Source organism: Cannabis sativa, chromosome 7, assembly GCF_029168945.1.
Source record: "Cannabis sativa cultivar Pink pepper isolate KNU-18-1 chromosome 7, ASM2916894v1, whole genome shotgun sequence".
NCBI classification, from domain to species: Eukaryota; Viridiplantae; Streptophyta; class Magnoliopsida; order Rosales; family Cannabaceae; genus Cannabis; species Cannabis sativa.
Window position 1 is genome coordinate 6,091,655 of NC_083607.1, and position 24,165 is coordinate 6,115,819.

The following is a 24,165-nucleotide window of genomic DNA, read 5'->3' on the forward strand; positions in this document are numbered from 1 at the left end:
TGCAATTGGTGTGACTCGAGTGAGTCGGGCGATGTAGTTTTGGCTGATGATGCAGTGTGTTTAAGCTTATATAAAGGAGTGATTTTTGAAATTGAAACTGTCTCAGCAAGTTTCACAGTTAAAGCTCTTTATTTTTGATGTATTGTTTGAGTTTTCTTCTTTATAAGAGATGAAATATCAAATTTATAGACAGACAGCAAATCTTATAACATAAAATAAATATATTGTAAAACAAGATTCGAAAATATCCAAATAAGAAAATTGAAAGAAATTTCACAAGAAGCTGCTTGTGTTTTTTTTTTTTTTTTAATTTTTTATTTAGTATTATTATTTATTATTTTGTATATGTTCAGCACACAATCTAAAGAGAGATTGCTTAAAATAGTCAACCAAACTTAATGTACCTTATCCCAACCACTGAGCTCATTGCATTCATTGTTATTTCCATAATTACTACTATTAAGTGGGACAATAGGTTCTCTTGTTTGTTTTTTGTTCACAGTATTGTCAATTTGTATGAAACAGGAGAATATAAAGATGCAGAAGAAGAAGGATTTAGATAAACCAGCCCAAGCACCTGTTTACTGGATTGAAATATCTGATTCTGTATCACGCCGCTGCCAATTTGAACATGACGGTCAACTTTCTGTAAGTTTCTTAATCACTGCATTCTTTTTCATGGTTCCATTACCATTAGGTGTTGTCGAGAGATGTATGGGTGGGGTTTCCTAATCATCCTATTTGTAGTAGAATAAGGGCATCTGACATCTTTGTGGAAAGCATTGTAAAGATTGGTGAGAATCAAGCAGTAATATCATTGAGCGGGAGCGTCTTTTGCATAAACAGCCAACAAGAAGGGATTTTTAGGGATATGGTGATGGATGTATGAACCAATGGATGATGCACTGCATCAATTTTTGTTGCTGGGTTATGTTCAAACCACTAGATATAGGAGCATAACACTTCTGACTTGATACTGTGGATGAAATCGAAAAGCCTTTGTTAGCAATGTCGTTGTACAATTTTGAGATAAACTATCTGCTAATTTTCTTTTTCTAACTTTGTAGTTGATTATCTCCAAATTGATTTAGTAGTGTTTTTTTCTTCTCGAATTTCTCTTTAGATGCGTGCTCTATGTTGTCTTTTGAATGCATCAAGATTGAGTTGAGATGAACACTTGATTTTACTGATGTACTTTACTGGTATGAGTTTATTTATTTGTTTTCAATTTTATGCAGGTGTCACTTGTTGATGACTCGAGACCAATAGCCCATAGAGTGGTTGAGTCCTTTCAGAATAAATTTTTCCCCTCAGGATATCCATACAGGTGACTTGATTGGTTCATCATTGCTGGATGTGAAACTAGCTCTATAACAGATATACCCCTATTAATTATAAGAAGATTATGGTGTTTTACTTATGTAGTGTCAACGAAGGATATCTAAGATACACACAATTTCGAGCGTTGCAACACTTAACCAGTGCAACACTCTCTGTGTTATCAACTCAGGTTATCTCTCACTCTCTCTCTCTCTCTTTCATATAAAGATATAAATATTACAGCATTTTCTAGAAAGATAGGCAGAAAAAAACTAAAAAAGAAGTATTAAGTGTTTTTCCTTTGTAACAAAAGATTTGAGGAAAAAATAAAACTCCACTAAATAAGGGATCTTGTGAACCAAGAATATTGTGTAAAGAAAGCAGAAAGTCTTGAAATTACTTTGCCACTGAGGACAAAAGTGTAGTATAGAATTTAGTTTCTCTGACAATAGTTGCCCTTTTCCAACAAAATGACTCAAATAATTGCCTACACAACGGAATTCTACATAACTATGTCTACCATCACCATCTTATACTTCCCCTAACCTATGGTCTTTTTAATCATTTATGCCTTGCATCTTTCAGGCAACACCCTGAAATCTGCTTCTTTCAACAACTTATAAGAAAGAACACTAGCTACCTATAATGCAGGAATAGTTGGTCCAGTGTTTTACTATCCATTTTGCACATTACACACCGAGAGGGATTTAGAGCACACACAGGCCTTTCTGATGTACAAAATTACAAATATTAATCTTCATGAGATAAACCAGCTATGAAAAAACTTTGATTATGTTAGGAACGGATGACTTAAAATTAAAAATGCTCAAAAGAAGGAAAATTGTCTGTATTTGTCAAAGCACAATTATCTGCGAATGTCAGGGGTAAGTAAAGGAAGATTTTGAAAAATGGTTGGTAACCCCATATAGACTTAATCAGAAATATTTTCAGAATCTGAGTTTCTATCTCGAGGAGAAATGAGAAAATAGAAGAATTTGTATAAAAAAGATTTGACAGATCAGTCTCCTTATAAGAAATATCCCTCTCCAAGAAAGAAGTATGAAAATTTAGTTCACAAGGATCATTTCTTCTAGCTGTATTATGCATTCAGTTATGTTTGCCGTGTGGCTTTCTCTTTGTGTTTGTCATTTTACTTTTATTGAGTATGGTCAATAGTAATATAATGTATTATACTCTTGTTTGAGTCTGTATGCCATATGTGCAATTTGATAACTGTAAATTGGGTTGTGTTCCATGCTTACTCCTTTGCAGTCACTACTGTTTGCTGCAGGCTTGCGACCCACTCCAGCACAAGCAACTGTAGTAAGTTGGGTAAGTTCTGATTTGTTTTGCTGGGCACAAACATGATCATATCAAAAATATGTAGTTTTTATAAAGATCCCATCAAAAATATGTAGTTTTTATAAAGATCCCATCAAAAATATATAATGTATATCTTGCTTATGTAGGTCTTAAAGGATGGGATGCAACATGTCGGTAAGCTCATATGTAGTAATTTAGGTGCAAGAATGGATTCAGAACCTAAACGATGGAGAGTTCTTGGTTTGTCCTTTTTTTTTTTAATTCAGTCACATTTTGTTTTATTTGTTATATGTTTCTGAATGCAGAATGTCCATGACTGTTTTACATATCTGCTGTTAGTTAGTGTTGATATTAAAATTTAATTTAATAAGCCTTCATATTGCAGCTGATGTGCTGTATGACTTGGGCACGGGCTTAGAAGTTCTTTCTCCATTGTGTCCACATCTTTTTCTGGAAATGGCAGGCCTGGGAAATTTTGCCAAGGTAGAATTATACATAAATACTTTTCTGAATTAAAAATTTATACTCCTTGTGAAATTTATCACATATTTAATTAATTTAATTGTTCATCATTTTCTCGTTCTCGTGACGATTCTGCATCCATGTGATTCAATATTTCTCCCCGGTTGACTATAGAAGCATCGAGTTTGAGCCCTCTTATTAACAGGATATCGTAGCTATTGCAGCCGTACCTCATGCTGCATTTATTTATTCTTTAAAAAATTTATTTAGTCTCTCCTCTTAACAGGGTATGGCAGTTGTTGCAGCTAGAGCAACAAGGTTACCGATATATTCTTCTTTTGCAAAAGAAGGTAATCTCAGTGATCTTTTTGCAAAAGGAGAAGCCATCTCAACTCTTTTTAATGTAGTTGGGTTAGGAGCAGGAATACACTTAGCCTCTACTGTTTGTTCTACAATGCAAGGAAAGGTAAATAATCTGATCCGATCTTTTGTTTTGCATTTGCACTGTGGTAGGAATCTAATTTTCTGATCCTGAGTAACTCATTGCAGTTGATTGTGGGGCCTCTTCTTTCCGTCATACATGTATACAGTGTCGTTGAAGAAATGCGAGCAGCACCCGTTAACACATTGAATCCACAGAGGACTGCAATGATAGTAGCAGATTTTTTGAAGGTCTGTTGGAACTTATGTTTCTCCGTATGTGTATGTGTTTGTGTGTTATTATTTTGTTTTGAGTTTATTTGGTTTATCATCCAGACAGGAAAAGTTTCAAGTCCAGCTGACCTAAGGTATCGAGAATCGCTCCTATTTCCTGGGAGACTCATCGAAGATGCTGGAAATGTTAAAGTAGGGAGGGCTGTACACAAGGTTGTTAAGCCTTCGAAACTTCACAAACTGAGACAAATATTCCCTGAGGAGAAGTTTCTCTTAAGTCATGGTGGTAAATGTGTGGACATGGTATTGATGCACAATGCAACAGGCGAAGATGCCCTTCGGGGTTGGCTCGTTGCTGCATATGTTGCACAAATGGAGAAGTCCTTCCATGAACCAAGTGCTAGTGTCTTGGAAGCATCGTACCAGAAGATGAACGATGAATTCGGTCCATTCTTGTCTCAACTCCAGGTCAAGGGTTGGCACACCGATCGGTTCCTCGATGGAACAGGTTGCCGTTTCGCTATGTAAACTTATACTGTTATTAAATAGATGGCAATCAATCATTTTGAGAGGAAAAAAAAAATATGTCTAGGAGACTCAAGAGTAAGATTTTACTCTTAAGTAGAATAGGATGTAGTTGCAACTTTGCAATGAAAAGTTTTGAGATCTTAGAGCATCTCCAACGGAGAGCTATAAATATGGTGTATTACTGTTTTTTAGAACATTTTGCAAAAAGTTAACTCTAATTGTGATTTAAAATGTGTGCTAAATTTGGCCCAAGCTAAAAATTGTGCCAAATTTGGCACAAAAGATAGCATGTGCTAAATTTTAGCTCACAATAAATGACACATTTTTTAATTACCTATTTGCCATTCATTAATACTATTCATTAATCAAAATGTTTTTATATTTATAAGTTATTAAAATAATATAGATAAAGTTAATTATTTATATATTTTTAATGAATATTAATGTTAATATTAACTTTTATAAATAATTTATACTTTGATGTCGAATATAGCTTTATGGTATATTTTGGGCCAAATTTAATTCAAAATATACACCATCCCTATTAGAGATGGTCTTAACTTGTTAAACTTGTTAAAGTCTCTTGCTAATCAAGATTACATGACTTCTTATATGAGTTTTGTTTTATATTCTTTGTTCTCTTAATTTTTTACTATTATTCAAATGTTTTTATTAATACAAAATGCGATAATAAAAAACCATTCCCCTTCCCTTCTAAAATACCTCTTTGTATATAATTTTTTTCTAAATAATAAATGTTCTATTACTTTTTTTTCGTAAACAATGTTCTATTACTTTTCTCTCCAAACAAACTTAACTTATAGTGTTACTTTTTTTTAAGAGTGATTTATGATTGCTCTCAATAATTCTTAATATATTTATTTTTTCAATCAAAAAATGTAATCTTATTTAATATATTCGAAAAGTTACAATAAAAAGTACATTATACCAGCAAAAATAAAAAGAAATTCTTCTTAAAAAAATAAGAAGATTTTGTATAAAATTGGAATTTTTTTCTTTCAAAAAAAAAAAAAAAAATTGGAATTTTTTTTGGCAAATAAATATTTTTACTGTGTAATGTATATAAATGAGTAACATAAAAATAGTAAAGCCTTTTTCTAAAATAAATAATCAAAAAAGTAACTAATTTATGTGGCATTTGGTAATATTTTTTAATCAGTTTTTTATTTTTAAAACTTGAAAGTAAATTTTTATTTCAAAAACATGTTTTATATAACTGTTTTCACTTTTTATTTTTTAATTGATAATCAAAATTTTGAAAAAAAAAATCACTTTCAATATTTTTTTTAGACAGTTTTTTTCTTAATCAATATTTTAAACTCCGACCAGACCTGGACCCAAATCCCTCCCACGGCCTTGGCACTGAACCCGACCTCTAACTCGAACTCGAATCCGACCCCGGACATAAACTAGACTTAAATAAAATCAAAAAATAAAAATAAAAAATGACTTTACTGTACACACTTTTATTTTTTTGTTTTAAAAATTGAAAAACAAACATAGGTACATAACGTATTTTTATTTTTCAAAAATAAAATTTTTAAAAACAAAAATTTTACTTTCATTTTGTGATTAAAAAATTAGAAAACAAAAGTGTTACCAAACAGCACCATTGAAATGATTTTTTTTTTTTGTTTTTAAAATTTTAATCCTCAATTAAAAAATTAAAAAGTAAAAGTAATTTTATAAAACATATTTTTTTTCACTTTCTTAATTTTAAAAACAAAAAAATTAATTAAAAAATATTACAAACGCCACAATAATATCAAAAAAAAAATGTGAAACTCGAATAAAGGTTCAGTGTACTACTACGACAAACCAACCGTGAAAACATGGGTCTCTAACATATTAAGGGGTTGTTTGGTATGCGATATTGAGAGAAGTGAGAATGAAAATCTGAAAGTTTACTGTGTTTGGTTAGGTTTTTTATATTTTAATGTTAGGCTAAGTGAAAGTGGTGGGCTTTAGTTTGGCTAACAAGGAAAACCTAATGAAAAGGTGGTTTTCACTTAACTTGTAATTAATTTTCCAATACTATTGGCAGTCTGACATAGGGATGTACAAAAAAATTCGTAAAACGCCCAAAGCGAATAACCCGTCCAAACCAAACCGAAAAAACCGATAAAAATTATAAACTGAAATAACCCGAAAAAATTACAAACTGCCCAATCTGTTAATTGGGCGGGTTGAAAATAGGTCCAACCCGCCCAATTAAACCGACCAACCCGACCAACCCGACCAACCCAATTTTGCACCTTTAATTTTTTTTTTTAAACTTTTTAGTTTTTATTATATATAACATAAATGATTAAATATATAATAATATAAAGTTATATACTTAATTATTAGTTTTAAAGTTATATATATGGTGTTGTACTTTGGTGGAATGTGATATTTTTAATTTATCTTTTTAATTTTTATTGATTTTGAATTTGAAACTAAAAAAAAAGTTTGGCCGGTTTGGGCGGGTTAACCCGATCAAACCGCTCAAACCGTTGGTTGGTTTATAGATTTTTTTTTTAAATTGGGCGGGTTGCACTTAAATTTAAGCAATCCGAACTTTAGATTGGATTAGAAAATATATAGGATAAACTGCTCAAACTGAATGATATACACTCCTAATTTGACACAAATTTTTGTACTTTACAATTATTTTTTTATATATGAATACTAATGTATTCATATTATATGAATGCATATGAATACTATTGTTTTTTAAAAATATTTTTTTATACATAAATATTAATGTATATAAAAGTATTTAAAATAAAATAAAATAATATTAAAAAATGATAAAATAAGAACGAATGAAAAAAAAAATACTATTACTTTTTTTTTTATACATATTATTCAAAAAAAATATTTAAAATATAAAATAATTCCACTAAATTAAAAAAAGATATATGATATATATATATATATTTTTTTTTATATATTTTATTTTATAAAATGTATTATCAATTTGTATATAACAACGCCACGTGTCCATACTTTATTTCCCGCAAAGGGCACAGCGATTACGACAGTTGGCATCCATTGATTCGGTTTAAAACTGAAAATAGCTGAATTGGGTCTGTAAACAGAAGGCCCTTTTAGTAATTTCTTACAAAGCTTACGTTTCATGCGCCTATATAAACTCGGACAATGACCATGTTTGAAACAGTAGGCAATAGAGAGAGAGAGAGAGAGGAGAGAGAGAGAGAGAGAAACGTAATACAAAAGTGAGGGAGTGAGTGTGTTAGTAAGGAGAGAGAGAGAGAGAGAGAGCAAGAAAAACAGCGAGCAAAGCTGAGAAACCCAACAAGGAATTTTGCACAATTCATCAATTTTGTACAGACATTAGCGTGTTTGGCCCCATTTTGGAGTTTTTATAGGCTTTATAGCGAAGTCAAAGTCTATCTGAATGAGTCGTTTAGGGTTTAAATCCTTGGTTTACCATGGTGATTTGTGTTTGGGCGAATTGGATGTTGTTTCGGTTAAAGATCAGAATTTCCAGTTCCCAAACAACGAGATTCGCATTCACCGAATTTCACCACCAAGCGAACGATGTCCTCCCCTCTCGATTCTCCAAACGATTTCTTCATTCTCCGTTCGTTGCAAGCTCGAATCGTCTTCACCGGTCGATCAGCCGCATTTAATCAATCTTCACGCTTCCTGCCACTACGAATTGAGGGTTCCGATCTCTATCTTTTCTTCCGTGTTTTCCGGTTTCTGTTTGGCTGCCAAGAATAGCAGTGGTCTAGTTTTAATTTATTATTACTTTTACTTTAAGAATTCAGTTTTCTTTGTCTCGAATTAGTTATATATATATTTCATTGTGACTTGCAGACAGCTGTGGTATTGGCCGGGGATGAAGAGATTCATTTGGTAGCGATGCTCAGTAAGCAAAAGAAGTATCCACGCTTTTGGTGCTATTCAGTTCCGAAAGGTTTGTATAACGCTTCTGTAGGAATGTTGAATATGCGATGTCTATCGATCGTATTCGATCTAGATGAGACTCTAGTTGTTGCGAATACCATGAAGTCGTTTGAGGATAGAATTGAGTATCTACGTAGCTTGATTGCGCGCGAGATTGATCCTATGCGCCTGGCTGGGATGAATGCAGAACTGAAGCGCTACATGGATGATCGATTGATCTTAAAGCAATATGCTGACAATGATACTGTGATGGATAACGGGAAGGTGTATAAGGTTCAAATGGAAGAAGTCCCTCCTTTATCTGATAACCATGAAAGAAAAGTGCGGCCTGTAGTTAGATTGCAAGATAAGAATATTGTCCTAACCCGCATTAATCCCGAGGTAGGTGGATCTATTTTGTTGATTATGGACTTTTATCTTGTCTTTTTAAGTTTTGAACAAAAGAAGAAAAAGAGGAGAGAAAAACTTATCTAAAGAGATGGCATTATGGCAATTGTGGAGAAAATAAATACCTTAGAATATTTGCTTTTCTTAGTTATAGATCAAGTGCATGTTAGGTTGCTGATTAATGCTTGAATAGATGAATTCACATCTAAGTTTAAGTTAGTAACCGAGATTTTCTTAACATTGCTTTGAAATGAAACCATTTGTTGTGTACATGTTAGGAGATAAATATCTCCCTGAAGTGTGAGTAGCTTTGAAATAATTAAGTACTCATTTCATTAGATGTATTTTTCTGAGTGGAACTTTGATGTCTTACAGTCAGTCAGGGAATTGGTTTGAACATAGTTTTTGTGTTTTGCTAATCTTGATGCAGATTCGTGATACTAGTGTGCTTGTACGACTACGACCTGCATGGGAAGATTTGAGAAGTTATTTGACTGCAAAAGGAAGGAAAAGATTTGAAGTTTATGTTTGTACAATGGCTGAAAGAGACTATGCTTTAGAAATGTGGAGGCTTCTTGATCCAGGGTCACATCTCATTGGTTTAAAGCAACTTCTGGGTCGTGTTGTTTGTGTTAAATCAGGCAAGTTTACTCTTGGGGAACTCTTTAGTGATAATAGGTTACCTTTATGCAGTCTAAAATACTTGAATTTTGATATAATTATTTAAACTGATGTGCCATTCTTTTCATTTGAAAGCTTTTCTTTTGTTCTTTTTGGTTATGGATATTTTTGAATTTATCATAACTTGAAAGATAAAGAGTACAAAATGGAGGTTGCTTCTTTGTTTTCAACTCATTAGTGTATTTGTTTAATTAATTAAAGACCGGTAAATGTGCACTCTAGTCATCAATTGGCAAGTTTTGACTTGATTATTGTTTAGGCTCTAGGAAATCCTTGATTAATGTCTTCCAAGATGGTGTTTGTCACTCAAAGATGGCAATGGTAATTGATGATCGCTCAGAGGTTTGGGAATATAAGGATCAACCTAGAGTGCATGTAGTTCCAGCATTCACTCCCTATTATGCTCCTCAGGCAGAGGTATTCGATCGTGTTTTCATAATCTTACACTACAATACAACTTTCTTTATCTCCTTCATTAGTTTTTTCCCTTTAACAGACAGCAAATGCCGTTCCTGTCCTCTGCGTAGCAAGAAATGTGGCATGCAATGTCCGGGGTTGCTTCTTCAAGTAAGCGACTAAGCGTGCTGCTATTGATTATTGTTTCTTTATATAATTTCCAATATTCTAAGACGTGCCTCCTGTATTGATATGTTCAAGGGAATTTGATGAGATTTTGTTAAGAAGAATCTCTGATATTTTTTATGAAGATGATGTGGCAACTTTACCTCCATCTCCTGATGTGAGCAATTACTTGATGTCACAGGTACATGATGTTAAAAAAATATTTTATTTCTTTAATGGTTATAGGGAATGTGTACATTCACTATCTTTAAAATATATAACCTGTACTTTAAACTGGTGAATGTTAGAATGCTGGTTTTGTACCAAATGGGGCTCCACTTGTCAATGAGGGAATGAATGGGATTGAAGTTGAACGTAGATTGGGCCAGACTGTAAGTTTTCATAGTCAGCCATCTTTTGAATTGTCTGTTTTCTCATGCTTTGCAAGATTTTTGTGAAGGATTACCTTTACTATATGCTATTTTGCTAACACATGTCTAAGGGTGAGAAACTAACAACATATTTTTATTTTCTTTCTATTTTCTCTCAGGATGATAGGCATATTATGGAATCAACTTCACATCCTATGACAAACAATGCTGAGATAAGATCTGAAACCTTTCAGGCTTCTGTTCCAATTCTTCCAAATGCTATTAACCCTGCATCTTTGGGACCACTCCTTCCTTCGCAGAGTATGGAGTCTTTCTGTTATTATGGTTATGATGTCTTGATTTTGGGGGGTTATGCATGATTCACATTGTAAGTTCTTTGTACTTCTTATTTTAGGACCTGGTTTGCTTGGACCTCCTGTTAGACGAGATAGCTTTTCTGATCATGACGTGAAACGAGGAGTTGGTTCTATGAAGTATGGTATAGACTTAAGAAACAATAGCTCTGCTGAACCTCCAATTCTGTCTAGATTTCCTGCACCAATTTCAGCACCTCCAGTACATTCACAAGGTGGTTGGTTGGTAGATGACGACATCAATAAAGGACAGTTAAAGAATCGTCCTTCGGGGCCTCTTCCAGAGTCTGATGCATTAAAGCTAGACAAACAACGGGCTCATCAGAACTCAACTTCTTATATGCCTTCGAGCTCTACTTCCACTGGTTTACTTTCACAAACATCTGAGGTGAAGAGTGAAGAGGTTTGTTCTGAATTTTCCCACAATTATTTTTGAGTGGCTGTTGGTGTCAGCATGGCTGAAGAAATTGCCAGTAGCTATAGATTGCCTTATTTGGTTGAAATATTCTTGTTGGCAGGCTCACATTGGGAATAATTTGCAGATGCCAAAACTTTCTCTTACCAGTCAGCTACCTGGTAGGTTTTATCCTTTTTTCCTGGAAAAATTTATGTCAAACAACTGAAGAGAATTGGAAAATTTGCGTGATAATTTTTTTTTACACACAACAAACTTAGGTATTAGGTTGCAAGTAAGAAAATTATGTTACTTTCTTTGCTAGAGGGAGTTTATTTTTCTTTTTAAAAGAAGAAAACAAGAAAGAAGATGATAATGTGCCCTCAGCGGAAGCAAATGTACACACTAGCAAACAGATCAGAAAAGAACTAGTACAGCTAAACAAAGTATTTTCTAAGCAAACACATTATGCTGCTTTTTACAAGATGTGAATAGTAGTTAATCAGCGACTTCACACAAATCACACACAACTTTACACATTTACATTGCTAAAAGATTCAACTAAATTTATTTAAGTAAGATGGGCCCCATTCACCAAAACAAAAGTAAGATGGGCCCCACTTGTTAACATTGACTTGTATGCGTGTAGGGTAAAGTTTGTTATCATTGGTCTTTATAAAAAATATGCTTCCACCTCTTTTCCCACTTAATTGCTTTTTTCCTTATTAGTTTTTGGTCCAGACACATCACATAATTCTTTTATACATAGGAATTTCCTTCACTCATTAAACCTTTTAGTGAAAATGGTGACCACGGGTCACTCCCTTTTAAATCAAATCCCATAAATTTCCTCTTAGTCTTCCATTTGTGATATTATCATTAATTTTATGTTCTATCTGATTATTGCCTTTTGCAGTTTCTGGTGCATTGCAAAATCAGGTATCTTCTACCAATAGAGAACTCCATGCTGAAGGTGGAAAGCTGAACCTGTTACCATCTCCTTTATCTATAGGAGTCCTGCAAGAAATTGCACGTAGATGCAGCTCAAGGGTACCGAGTGATTACATTAATTTTTTATTATTTTTTTGTTTTTAAAGTTTTGTATATCATATATACCTTTCTTCACAGGTTGAATTTAAGTCTGTTCTGAGCACCAGTAAGGATTTGCAGTTTTCTGTGGAGGTTGGTAGACATTTTCCTTTTTCTTTCTCTCAAGTCTCTATGTTGTGTAACCTTTAGTGTACTTATGGTCAGTGATATTCTTGCATGATACATTAGTTTCTATTCTATTCAGCAAAAAATAAAACATTAGTTTGTATTCATTAAGTTGAAGTAGTACCAATCATAAATTTATTCACAAGGATGTTAGGAAAAGGTAGTGTTTCTGAAATTTGTTTCATGTCTAATATATCAAATTAAATAAAACTGTAGAAATAGGCAATGTGCATGTTATTGTTGCAATGAGATTGGAATTTAATGGTGATACTAAAGAATTCCTAATTCTTCTTCTTCTTTTTTTTTTTAATATTAAAGTTATGTTTGGGCTTATCACAGTCCGTAAATTATGTTTTTGGCAAGGTTGTCCCCATACAATTATATTTGGCAGTCGGTTTACAAACTTGCCATTTTAATGCAAATATGTCCCTAGGAGCTAGGCCTACCACCTTAAAAAAATCTTGCAATGATTAAAAATATACTGAGCTTGGTCTCGAGTTGTATTGACAAATTGGTTTCCGACCATATTACTGTTATGTATATACATATATATGTTAAAAATAGAATTAAAACTAAACTTAAATATAAAATAAACAAGAACTAAATACTAAAAAATTGATGCCAACTGTAACAAAAAATATATAAGTTTATTTAACAAAAATATTAACAATATAATTAAATTAATTATAAAAATAAAGTGAAATATTAAATGCGAATTAACAAAACTAAAGTTTGTTTGTTTGTTTTTTCTTTTTCTGCAAGGATTAAAACTATAGTTTATATTAACAAAATGCAATATTATTATGGATCTCATATGTGTTTTAAGAATGATCTCAACCTGTAAATTATATTAATTAATATAATTTTTTATCAGACTATACATTTACAAAATTCTCACTAGATTTTTCAATATTTACAATTATTTATTTATTTTTTTAACTAAAAATGAGGACCTATTTGTTAATACACAGTTTGGGTACTGTACATACAAATAAGCCTTTTGCTTAACTTGTACGTTCTAAGGAACTATCTTTATCTGTTCTTTGAATCTATCGTGCTTACTGTTGACTTGGCACTTTTAGGTACTGTTCACTGGTGAGAAGATAGGCGTTGGGATGGGTAAGACTAGAAAGGATGCCCAACAACAAGCCGCCGAGAACGCCCTTCATAACTTAGCTGGTATAACATCCTGTGATTGATTTTCTTTTTTCCTTTTTCCCTAAGTCGTGCTAAATGAGTTCTTGTGTGTGTAGCCACATGATCTGTATTGTTAATTTTTTTCCCTTCTCTATATATTTTGAAATGAGTTATTCAAAGTTAGTTCCCCCTTGAAATAGAAATAAGATGTTTTTTTGAGCTTGAGGTGGGACTTCTGTTCCTGTAGAATAGGGTGGTTGTTTGGGGAAATGGGGCTTGAAATGAAGGGATACTTTTTGATGCATGTATATTAAATTGATTTTGAATCTGGACAAAGTATCACATGTGTGAAGTATATGCTAAAAGATGCTGAGGTAACTTTTTATGCATTGAATGGCAGAAAAATATGTGGCTTATATTGCACCTCGCTCTGGAGCTGCAGTAGACAGGGATTTTAATAAGCTTTCTCTTGGAAATGAGAATGGCTTTCTATGGGATACTATCAAGCCTGGATCAACAGAAGCAGTTGGGGAAGATGAGTTGGCCAAAGAAAGCACTTCAGAGGTGGGAATTCTTAAATGATGCTTTCAGTAATTGATTTGATATTTTATGCTCAAGATCATAGGTGATGCTTGGATAAAGGGTATGTGGGCAAAGACATTTCCAGGTAAAGGTTAGTGGTTATCTACTGAAAACCACTCCTTTTTCAAAATTTGCATTGGACCAATGTGATGGCTAAAACACTGAAAAAGGGGAGTGAGCTGACTCCATGTCTGCTACTGCTGCCATTTCCTGCTCCATTAGCTCATTATTTAAAAGGTAAGAGCTTGGTGGTCAGTCCCTAGTTCGACCCCTTATCCAAGTATTCCCAAATGATTAATTTATCTTCTTTTTTTTTTTTTTGGCTTTGGTATCAATAATGTTGTTCATCATCATTTGTTGATACACAAGTTATCTTTTTGTAAGGGAAAAAAGTAACTTTTCCCCCATGGTTGCTAGGCTGTCTTCACACTGTTTTTAGTGTTTTGCTTGTAAAAACTATATTTCAATGCACTTTGTTCTTTTTGAATCATTTATGAATTTAGGTGGCATTTGTTGTAGGTAATGATTTGGAATGGAATAGAAAGGACACAATTATTCCATTCATTTTTTTGTTACATTTTAAAGTATTGGAGTTTCATTCTAATGGAATAATATTTCTATCATTTTGGTAGATTAACTAGTCCACTTTTAAATTGAAGGGAAGACCATTCCAATGCAAGAATAGAAAAAAAATTAATAATTTTTTTATCAATTTTTTAATGCATTTTAAATTTAATTCCATCTCATTCCTATTCCCATTCTCATTCCGATTGTTATGTTCTTCCAACCAAACACCACCTATTTCTTGTCAAATTTTGTATGTTTGTGTTGTGCCCAAATAATGTATTCAGTGGATTGAAAAATGATTTTTTTTTTCTCTTCATGTGCAACACAAGCTCCCTGAATAGCTTTTCTTTTTACCAAATGTGTGATATAAAGAGTTCTGTTATCTATGTATTGATTTTTTTAAAGCAATTTGTCTGTCCTTATTCTTCTGATTTTCTTTCTCTCTCTTGATTGGTGCTTATTGATTCATACACATTAATGACAAGTGTGAAATTACTGCAGGCTTCTGACATTGAGCCTGGGAGGGCATCTTCCACAGCAGTCAATCAGCAAGTGCAAAAGCGCGCCAATTCCCCGAGGTAAGGTGGCACAGATGTGAAATCTTTTATTCTGTAACTGTTTGTGCTAAGGCTATCAAGTTTCGTTGGGCAATAGGAGAGAGATAGATTCTGGCATCTAGATAAATATATAATTTAATCGATGTCATTAATTAATTGAATATGTATAACTTCATCAGCTTTTATAAGTTGCTTGCATGATGCCATTTTAGCAGTTGATTTTTTATGACGGCTACTTTTGAACTTGTATTTATATTTATGAATTCTGTTATATTCTTCTAGTTCACGACAATCTTCTCCAACTAAACGATTGAAGGAAGAACTTCAGCAAGGTTCACAAAACTCAACCCCTTCATGGAAGCAGAAAAGTGGGCACTCAGCAGTTTCATGAGTATTGGGAAATTTTGTAGAGCAGAGAAAAAGAAGAAAAACACAAGAAAATAAGTAAAAAGTTTTCCGGCGGAAAATTTGCCATATACAGTTGGCAACAACTCTCGTCCTTAGCTCATTCTTAATTAGCAGCCAGCTAGCTAACACACAGGTAAAGTTAAATGTTTCTTTGTATTATTTCCTGGAAAGGTGGGATGTGTTTTAATTTTACCCCACTTCTTCCTTCTTACTTGGGGTGAAAACTACCCTTAGATTCACAGTGTAGTAATTGTGAAGATACTATTCACTCATTGTTCACCTGTTTTTTCTAATGCCATGTTCATTAATCACAACCTGTTTTTTCTTGAGCAGTCTAGTTGATTCTGAATTTATCATTATAAATAGTATAACCTATCCTAATTTACTGCCCCATTTGATCCCTGTTAATTATTAAAATTTCCATAATGCTTACCTTCTTACAATGCCCTTGAGCAGTATACAAAAACAGTATACAATAAGATTCTTTGTTTTAGAAAAGATGGCATTCATATAGGATATAGCATCACGTCATGTATCAGTCATAGAAGGCATGGTTCTTAAAACCTATTCATAAATAAATATACTCTTTTAGATAAAAGAAGGGCACTTTGTTATAATAAGCTCTTGTTTTACAATCACATCTTTAGGTTTGGTGTTTTACGGTTAAACCCTACTACCTTAACACGGCCTTGTCTATTAGGTAGCTTCATTCCCTTACGACGACGAAGCTGTTGCCACAAATGAATCCTCTTCACCAACACCTTATTAGTGTCAATTTTCACCTCGGGCTTTTCCTTTGAATGGTGGCCACCCACATGCCGCATTAGCCCCTCCACAAGCGCTTGAAAATTCTCAACATTGTCCTGGTTGCCGTGCTTCTTATTCCTTTTGACCACTGATTTTTTCATCTGATTATTTCTTGTAGCTTCGAACCCTCCATGTCTAATTTTTTTATCTTTCTTCTTGGAGTGAAATACATTTCTCAATAGCTTCCAGTTGTTATGGTGATGGTGGTGGTGGTGGTGATGATGATGATGTTGGTGATGGAAGATGAACCCTAACTTGTTTTTCAACCTCCTCAATCGTCCGTTTCCTTTTTTTGAGTCTGTCCTTTGTTTTGGTACATTTGTTCTAGTCTGTCTTAGTCCAGTTCTTCCATAACTGGAGCTACTTTGTTGCTCACTTTCATCATCCTCTGCAGAGCTCGTAGTCAAATACGACCCATTTTCACTTTCATTGCCTTGTGAAGATGAAGGATACGACCCGCTTTCACTTTCTTCGCCTTGTGAAGATGAAGAATACGACCCACTTTCACTTTCTTTGCCTTGTGAAGATGAACGATACGACCCACTTTCACTTTCTTCACCTTGTGAAGATGGAGTATATGAACTTGATGATGAACTAGGCTTGCTGGAAGACCAAATTATCTTTTGTTGGATTTTCTTTCTTTTCTGATTACCTTTATCTATTTGATCCAGTAGAGTCGGCCTCATGATTATCTGATGTGTTAATGGCTTTCTCTTCTTCCTCATATTTGACTTACGGTTATCTGGCCTTTCTTTTGGTACATTTGTTTTAGTCCGTCTTTCTCCAATTCTTCCGGAACTGGAGCTACTTTGTCGCTCATTTTCGTCATCCTCTGCAGAGCTTGGAGTCAAATACGACCCACTTTCACTTTCTTCGCCTTGTGAAGATGAAGGATATGAACTTGCTGATGAGCTAGGCTTGCTGGAAGACATTATTATCTTTTGTTGGGTTTTCTTTCTTTTCTGACTACCTTTATCTATCTGGTCCAGTACAGTCGGCCTCATGATTATCTGACGAGTTAATGGCTTTCTCTTCTTCTTCATATTTGACTCACGATTCAATCTACGGCTCAACTTTTGATCAGGATGATCAGAAGATGACACAAGCGGAGGTACTACTGTTTTCGCTTCATTCTTAGTTGTATCTTTCTTGACTGTTGGATCATCATTCTGATGGAGTGGCACCCTTAAGCCTTGAACATTGCTAGTCCTTTGAGTGGCACCACTATCGGGTTGGCTCTTCGATTCGTTTAGGTGACTCAACAGTGCATTTCCACCCCAAGTTGACTCACCAGTACCACGGTTCTTCTTCCTCTCCAATAATGCCTTAAACAAAGTGTTGTCATTGTTTCTAACAGGGGTACCAGCCTTCAAAATTTGCAAAGCCAAAACGTGGGAATCTATTTGTTTGATTGCTTTTGCTACTTCCTTAGAGAAGTCATTAATCTCTCCAACATCATCAGACTTTTTCCCAGTGGAACAGCCAACTGAACTCGTAACATTATTGTTTGAACTTGGATTTGATAATTCAAAATCAGTTATTCTCCTTGTTATTTCACCACCTTTCGTGCTGGATTGTTTGCCATAATATTCGCTTCCAGCCTTGTTGGATGAGACACTGAGTTTAGGGGACCTGGAAACAACTACTTCATGATGAGAGTTTAACTCTGTTGGGTGCGTACTCTTAAAATCACGACTCAATATAAGTATCTGTAAAAAAGAAAAGAAAAATGAAATATGAGATGATAGTTTAAATGTACAAAATAGTATGGACTTGATTAAATTTACCTTTGATTGGGCACTCTCGAACAGCCTTTGTCTGTCATCATCAAGAAGATTCTTCAATAATTGAAGTGCTTTCCTATCCAATAATTCGCAAGCCTTTATGAATAATTAATTGCACCACTAATTAGAACATGATAAACTAGTTATCAATTTTATTAGTAATTATAAAAAAAGCAAATGTATAGTAATTCTTCTTCTTCTTCTCTCACTTTTTCTATACCAGAAGCAATTATAGAATTGCTTACATTTTCTGTGCTTGTATTTGAAGCATTGTATCCAATAATACTTTGATGAAGCCCATATAAATTTCTCAAGGCAAAGAGATGAGATAGTGATTCATCAACTTCCATGTGCGTCTCGTTTAAATCCATCAACGATTTTATTTTCTAGGCCTATATGAGAATCACATTCACAACATATCATATCTCACGTCAAAATTAACTGCCACTATTGTCGTCTCCATAACTCAATTTTATATAGAAAGTAAAAAAAAAAAAAACGCAGTGAAAAAAATTACTGCACATAATAATATTATTATTATTATTATTATTATTATTATTATTATTATTATTATTATTAACAACGTAAAATATCAGAGTAGACCAAAGGTTGTAACCCTTCTTCTATCCTAGGAATAAGAACCACCAACAGCCAATAAATAGGTTTATCTTTTCCAGTTGAATAAATGGGTACTGTCAAAGATTGCAACTCTTGATATAGTTACTCAAAACGAACTACCATTTTTGTCGAACAAAAAAACCAACCAAACAATATCATTAATCTATCAATAAGTCTATAATACACTCCATTATCGACATTCAAGAAAGTTTTTTTTTTCTTCTTTATATTAGGTCGATAATGTAGCTGTTTTTTTATATTACTGTAGGTTATTTAAATTTTTTAAAATTTTTACAAATGTAATCTTGAACAAAAAAAAATGAACTAAATAATTTGTATACTGAATGTGGAAATAAATAAGTGGATCTACTGAGATGACTTTTTATGGAGCTTGCTATTATTTTATAACATAAACTATCAATAGTGTAATTTAGGAAAATTCTATAATGCACTCTTTTAAAAGGGATGTACCGATATATCTCTATCCGTTTTAGTACCCGATGCAATTTTTTAGTCAAATTTTTTCTTATGATCATGTAAATTATAGTTATTTAAGACATCCTGCAAAATTTTAAGAAATTTAGAAAAGTTTAAAACACCAAAAACTGTGTTCAAATAGTGTATTGCACGCGTTATTATTTTATTTTATACGCGTGTAAAATAGACTGTTTAAACATTGTTTTCTATATTATAAATTATTCTGAATTTCTCAAAATTTTGTAAGATATCTTAAATAGCTATAACGGTCCTGAATACGAAAAAAATTAGACTAAAAAATTCTTCTGCATGCCAAAACAAGTAGAGAGTGCATCAATACATCCTTTTTAAGAGGGTACATTCTAGAATCACTCCGAAGTTTTTTTTTCCTTCAAAATAGTCACGTTTCTATAATAATGGTAGTATTACAAGGGAATTTTGATTTTATATACTTAAAAAATAAAAAATTTTTATTATTAAACCTAAAACTTAAACCCTAAAAAAACTATACCTTTTTTTTCAAAACCCCAAAAATACCCCCTCACAATTCTCTCTGCATCATCTCTCTCTCTCTCTCTCTCTCTCTCTCTCTCTCTCTCTCTCTCTCTCTCTCTCTCTCTCTCTCTCTCTCTCTCTCTCACATCCCAGCCGCCACTCTCACCACCACCTCCGACTTCCATTCTCCGACCTCCAACCCTCACCGCCACCTCCGACCACCCGCACCAACACCCCGACCCAGCCCCACTCTCTCGGGCCGCCCAAAAGTCGCACCCCGAAAGCCCACTCTCTCTTCTTCTCTCTGAAATCGCAAAAAAAAAAATTGGTCCCGTCCGACAATTTTTTTTTTTTTTTTCTTCGCGATTTCGAGAGAGAAAATTGGTCCGTCAGATGGTCGGACCATGGGTCCGATGGGGTCCGATTTGGTCGGACCCCATCGGACCCATGGTCCGACCATCGGACGGGACCAATTTTTTTTTTTTCTGCGACTTTCGGGGTGCAATTTTGGGCGGTCTGAGAGAGTGGGGCTGGGTCGGGGTGTTGGTGCGAGTGGTCGGAGGTGGCGGTGAGGGTCGGAGGTCGGAGAATGGAGGTGGTGGTGAGAGTGGCGGCTGGGATGTGAGATAGAGAGAGAGATGATGCATAGAGAGAAGGGGGTATTTTTGGGGTTTTGAAAAAAAAAGTATAGTTTTTTTAGGTTTTAAGTTTTTGGTTTAATAATAATTTTTTTTTTATTTTTTAAGTATATATAATCAAAATTCCCTATTACAATTAATTAGTTTATTATTTTGTTTTCTTTTCAAAAATTTAGTGGAGTAATTTTTTAACCATTTTTTGTTTTGACAATGTAACGAATTTATGTATAATTATTATGAGAAATTGCTCAAAAAAAAAAAAAAAATCACATCATCAAAAAGGAAAACCCTGAAGGGGTGCTCTCTCTCCTTTACTCTCAAATAATAGATCTAGGCTTTTGATTAAGGGTGTTTATTGGATTACATTCAATAGATTTTGACCCATTCGATTCAATCCAATTCAATTATTTATTAAATATTGGATTTTATCATCCGATCCAATCTAATTGAATTGAGTCATCCAATTCGATTCAATAGATGTATTTGACTAGATTGATTCCAACCATTAGATGCATTAACTGGTTTTCTATTGGATTGGATTGGATCTATCCAATTTATTTTAGCTACCATTTAAATTGATTTCATTAAAAAGAAAAATATATTTAAAAAATATAATTTAAAAACTAACAACCCTAGATACATAAAAACATTAATTTGGTCTAATTTAATTCTCATGATCCTATAATTAAATTACTGAAAAATGAAACTTATTTAATACCCATTGACAATTTTATTAACGTTTAGGAAAATGAGAATTAATATTTTATAACTGAAGTTTTAGTCTAATGTGTTTAATATATATTAAATCGATATATTTTTCAAATAAAAAATATTTAATATATAAAGTTATAAATGTATTTTAATAAGATAAATATAATTGGATGATCATTAGATGATAATTGGATTAGTTTGGTTCGGTTATTCACTGGATCGGATGTCCCATCCAACAACTGATACGATCCAATTGAATTTTCAAAGTTTACAATCGATTCGATCCAATTATGATTGGATATTTATTCTATTGGATCAGTTAGGATTGAATTGGTCGGCTGTAATTGAATCAAATGACTTTCTAAACACTCTTATTTTTGATTCTCTTCTTCAATGCTCCACTCTTCCATAGTCCCTTTTTTTTTTTTTTTCTTCTGCTTCTTCTGATAAAATGGTTAGTTAAATCAAGGTGAAAATATAACAAGACAATAAGAGTTTTTTCTTTTTTTGAAAAAGGGCTTTAGTGGTCATGCTGGTACTGTACACCATCGGCAACGAGACAAGGATGGGTGTGCGGCAGCGTCAATGATGGAGGCATTGGATGCATTCCAGAATGCGGTGCTAGGAAATTTTGAGAGGGATTGGTGGAGGCGGAGAAGGTGGTTGGAGTGAAAATGTGTTTGGTTTCAGAAAATCAAAGGAGATTGGAATGACTCTTAATTGCAGTGAAAATAAATCAATAAATAAATAAAAGAACCTTAGAAGAAAAAAAGGGAGATCTATTTATGGATCTTCACTTACTCTTGTAAAGCTTATAGAATGACTTAAATAATGTAGATTTTTTTCTTTCTCATATTCCTTTTTTCTTTTTCTTGTTTCACTCTTGCGTATTAATTTCTTGCCAAAAAAAAAATATCAATTCCCTTAACTTATCTGTTCCCTCTTTCTTTATAGCCTTTTTTTATTATTTATTTTTTATTTTTATAAAAATTCACTTTATGTAAAAGTAGTATAAGTAGAAAAAATATCTCTTTTATTTGTTCTTTTATTTTTTATTTTGACTGATTTATTTTCTTTTTTTTTTATTATTATTATTCTAATAAAAAAAATATTTCTTTTAAGTTTTTATTGAATTATAAAGGGAATATAAAAATAATATCAGTTGGGTATTATTTGTTCGGAGTCATGTGTATTACGAGTAGCTTGTTTGTGTTTCTCGTGATTAATGTATGGCAGAGTATAGGTACTACAACTTGATGCATTGTGAGTATGTACTACGACCAGAGACAGGAGTATGTACTACGACCAGAGACAGGAGTATGTACTACGACCAATGACATAAGAGTATAAATTACCACCAGAAGCATGGGAGTATGTACTACGACCTGAAGCATTGGGAGTATGTACTACGATCAGAAGTATGGGAGTATGTACTACGACCAGAACTATGAGAGTATGTACTACGACCAGATGCTTGGGGATTATGTAACGAATAGATGCATGGGAGTATGTACTACGACCAAAAACATGGAAGTATGTACTACGACCAAAAGTATGAGAAATATGTACTACAATCATATGCATGGGAGTAGGTACTACGACCAAAAGCATGAGAGTATGTAATACGACCATATGCATTAAAACTTAAAAGTATGTACTACGACCAGATGCTTGAGATTATGTACTACAACCAGATGCATTGGGAGAGTGTATTACTACCAGATGTATGGGGTGTATACTGCGACCAGATACATGGGAGTACGTACTACAACTAGAAATATAGGAGTATGTACTACGACCAGATGCATTAAGAGTATGTACTACGACTAGATGCATAAGAGTATGTAATACAAACATAACATCATTTTTTAAGTTGTTCTCACCAATCAATTCATTCATCATCATTTTTTGTAGACCTTATATGCCCCTAAGTAATTGAAAAATCTTTAGTTCTTGATCACTTGTTATGACTAAGAGAGATTAAGCATAATGTATGACCAAAATGAAATATGCTTATTACATGTTTCCAACTTAAAAAAGCAATCTTTTTGATAGTAATTGACTCAAAAATTATCTTCTTTTTCTAATTTACAATCACAATTGAGAAGTTATTACTATCTATTATCTCTCCAGTCTTCCGAGATAGTACAAGCTGTTCATTGAACCACATAATAATTGTAATATGCTAACTGTGCTATTTGACTTTTCAAGCAGTATTGTCAGCTTGTTTATTTTGTTATCACAAGTTAACTAATATGCTTATTTAAATTTATAAGCATATGAATTAATAAATAATTTGCAATACATATACTCTAAGGGGGCATTTGGAATGAAGTATTCAAAATAATTTGATTATAGGGAATATTATGAAGGAGAATATGATTGTAGGGAAATGTGTGAACTGTGTTTGGTTGTATAAGATAATATGTAATTATATTCCCGTTGATTGAATTGTACTGTTTGGTTGAGTACATGAATCTTATATATTATTTTAAAAAATTAAAATGAATTTTTTTATTATATCTGTTTAATGTTAATTATACATAAAAATAAAATAATTATTCATTAAGGCAATATATTTTTTAATTAGTAAATATTAAATTTTATTGTATTTATTATTAATTAAAATAAATATTCTATATATTTTATCATTATATTATTTATTTTTGTTCGCTATGTCATTTATGTACACCATCCATATAAAATTTATGTATAATGCATATATATATGTTATTGCTTATAACATAGAAATAACCCAGTTCAAAATATAAAATTGATCTCACAGTGTAACGCCCTAAATAATTAGGCACACTACCCAAGATACTTACGAAAACCTAATCCCCTAATTGGGATTACTAATAAGATTAGCGCGGAAATTAAACTTTAATTATAAACGGAATTAAAATAAAACTTGTAATAATGTAAACTTTACAATCTAAAAGTTACAGAAGTTGGGATCCCAAAAAATATTTACAAAATATTATTACAAGTCCCTTTTCTTTCAACCGGCCTAAGCGGCAAAACAGAGTCTAAAAAAAAATACAACACTGGTAGACCCCAACCCGCTTGGTCTGATATGGCTCGGACATGTACATTCTTCGCCCAGCTCCTGTACTCATGGCTGATCAACAATAGTCTTACCCTTTCCTGCACAGTAGAGCACCCGTGAGCCAAG

General features: G+C 33.0%; 2 protein-coding genes across 5 annotated transcripts; both read left to right on the plus strand.

Annotated features, from left to right (window-relative positions):
- Positions 1-531: 531 nt before the first annotated feature.
- LOC115697522 (protein root UVB sensitive 2, chloroplastic) lies at positions 532-4,658 on the plus strand. Its single transcript, XM_030624563.2, has 9 exons — positions 532-648; positions 1,239-1,327; positions 1,426-1,510; positions 2,593-2,652; positions 2,790-2,883; positions 3,029-3,126; positions 3,392-3,571; positions 3,655-3,777; positions 3,862-4,658. Exons 1-9 carry the CDS (start codon positions 538-540, stop codon positions 4,285-4,287), a joined length of 1,266 nt encoding a protein of 421 aa, XP_030480423.1. The 5' UTR covers positions 532-537; the 3' UTR covers positions 4,288-4,658.
- A 2,797-nt stretch (positions 4,659-7,455) lies between these two features.
- Positions 7,456-18,053, plus strand: LOC115697237 (RNA polymerase II C-terminal domain phosphatase-like 2). 4 transcript variants are annotated; one of them, XR_009683440.1, is made up of 17 exons: positions 7,456-7,981; positions 8,137-8,607; positions 9,044-9,254; positions 9,554-9,711; positions 9,791-9,861; positions 9,952-10,057; positions 10,164-10,247; positions 10,406-10,547; positions 10,642-11,003; positions 11,119-11,176; positions 11,911-12,044; positions 12,123-12,176; positions 13,292-13,388; positions 13,747-13,910; positions 14,997-15,073; positions 15,335-15,593; positions 17,625-18,053. XR_009683440.1 is itself a non-coding variant. In XM_061101787.1 (17 exons), exons 1-17 carry the CDS (start codon positions 7,712-7,714, stop codon positions 15,441-15,443), a joined length of 2,391 nt encoding a protein of 796 aa, XP_060957770.1. In that variant the 5' UTR covers positions 7,456-7,711; the 3' UTR covers positions 15,444-15,792. The 4 variants fall into 4 exon arrangements, 3 of the variants coding, with proteins under 3 accessions (XP_060957770.1, XP_030480023.1, XP_030480024.1); XM_061101787.1 differs by lacking the exon at positions 17,625-18,053 and having other exon boundaries at positions 8,137-8,236; positions 8,414-8,607; positions 15,335-15,792; XM_030624163.2 differs by lacking the exon at positions 17,625-18,053 and having other exon boundaries at positions 15,335-15,792.
- Positions 18,054-24,165: the final 6,112 nt, after the last annotated feature.

What these genes read in the sequence shown, in the direction of transcription:
- LOC115697522 (XM_030624563.2), top strand. Translation starts at nt 538, where the DNA reads ATGCAGAAGAAGAAGGATTTAGATAAACCAGCCCAAGCACCTGTTTAC. An exon ending in AAGCAACTGTAGTAAGTTGG is followed by an intron (nt 2,653 to 2,789) that starts GTAAGTTCTGAT and finishes TTGCTTATGTAG; the next exon opens with GTCTTAAAGGATGGGATGCA. An exon ending in TAAACGATGGAGAGTTCTTG is followed by an intron (nt 2,884 to 3,028) that starts GTTTGTCCTTTT and finishes TTCATATTGCAG; the next exon opens with CTGATGTGCTGTATGACTTG.
- LOC115697237 (XM_030624163.2), top strand. Translation starts at nt 7,712, where the DNA reads ATGAGTCGTTTAGGGTTTAAATCCTTGGTTTACCATGGTGATTTGTGT. An exon ending in GCAATTACTTGATGTCACAG is followed by an intron (nt 10,058 to 10,163) that starts GTACATGATGTT and finishes GGTGAATGTTAG; the next exon opens with AATGCTGGTTTTGTACCAAA. An exon ending in AAGCGCGCCAATTCCCCGAG is followed by an intron (nt 15,074 to 15,334) that starts GTAAGGTGGCAC and finishes ATATTCTTCTAG; the next exon opens with TTCACGACAATCTTCTCCAA.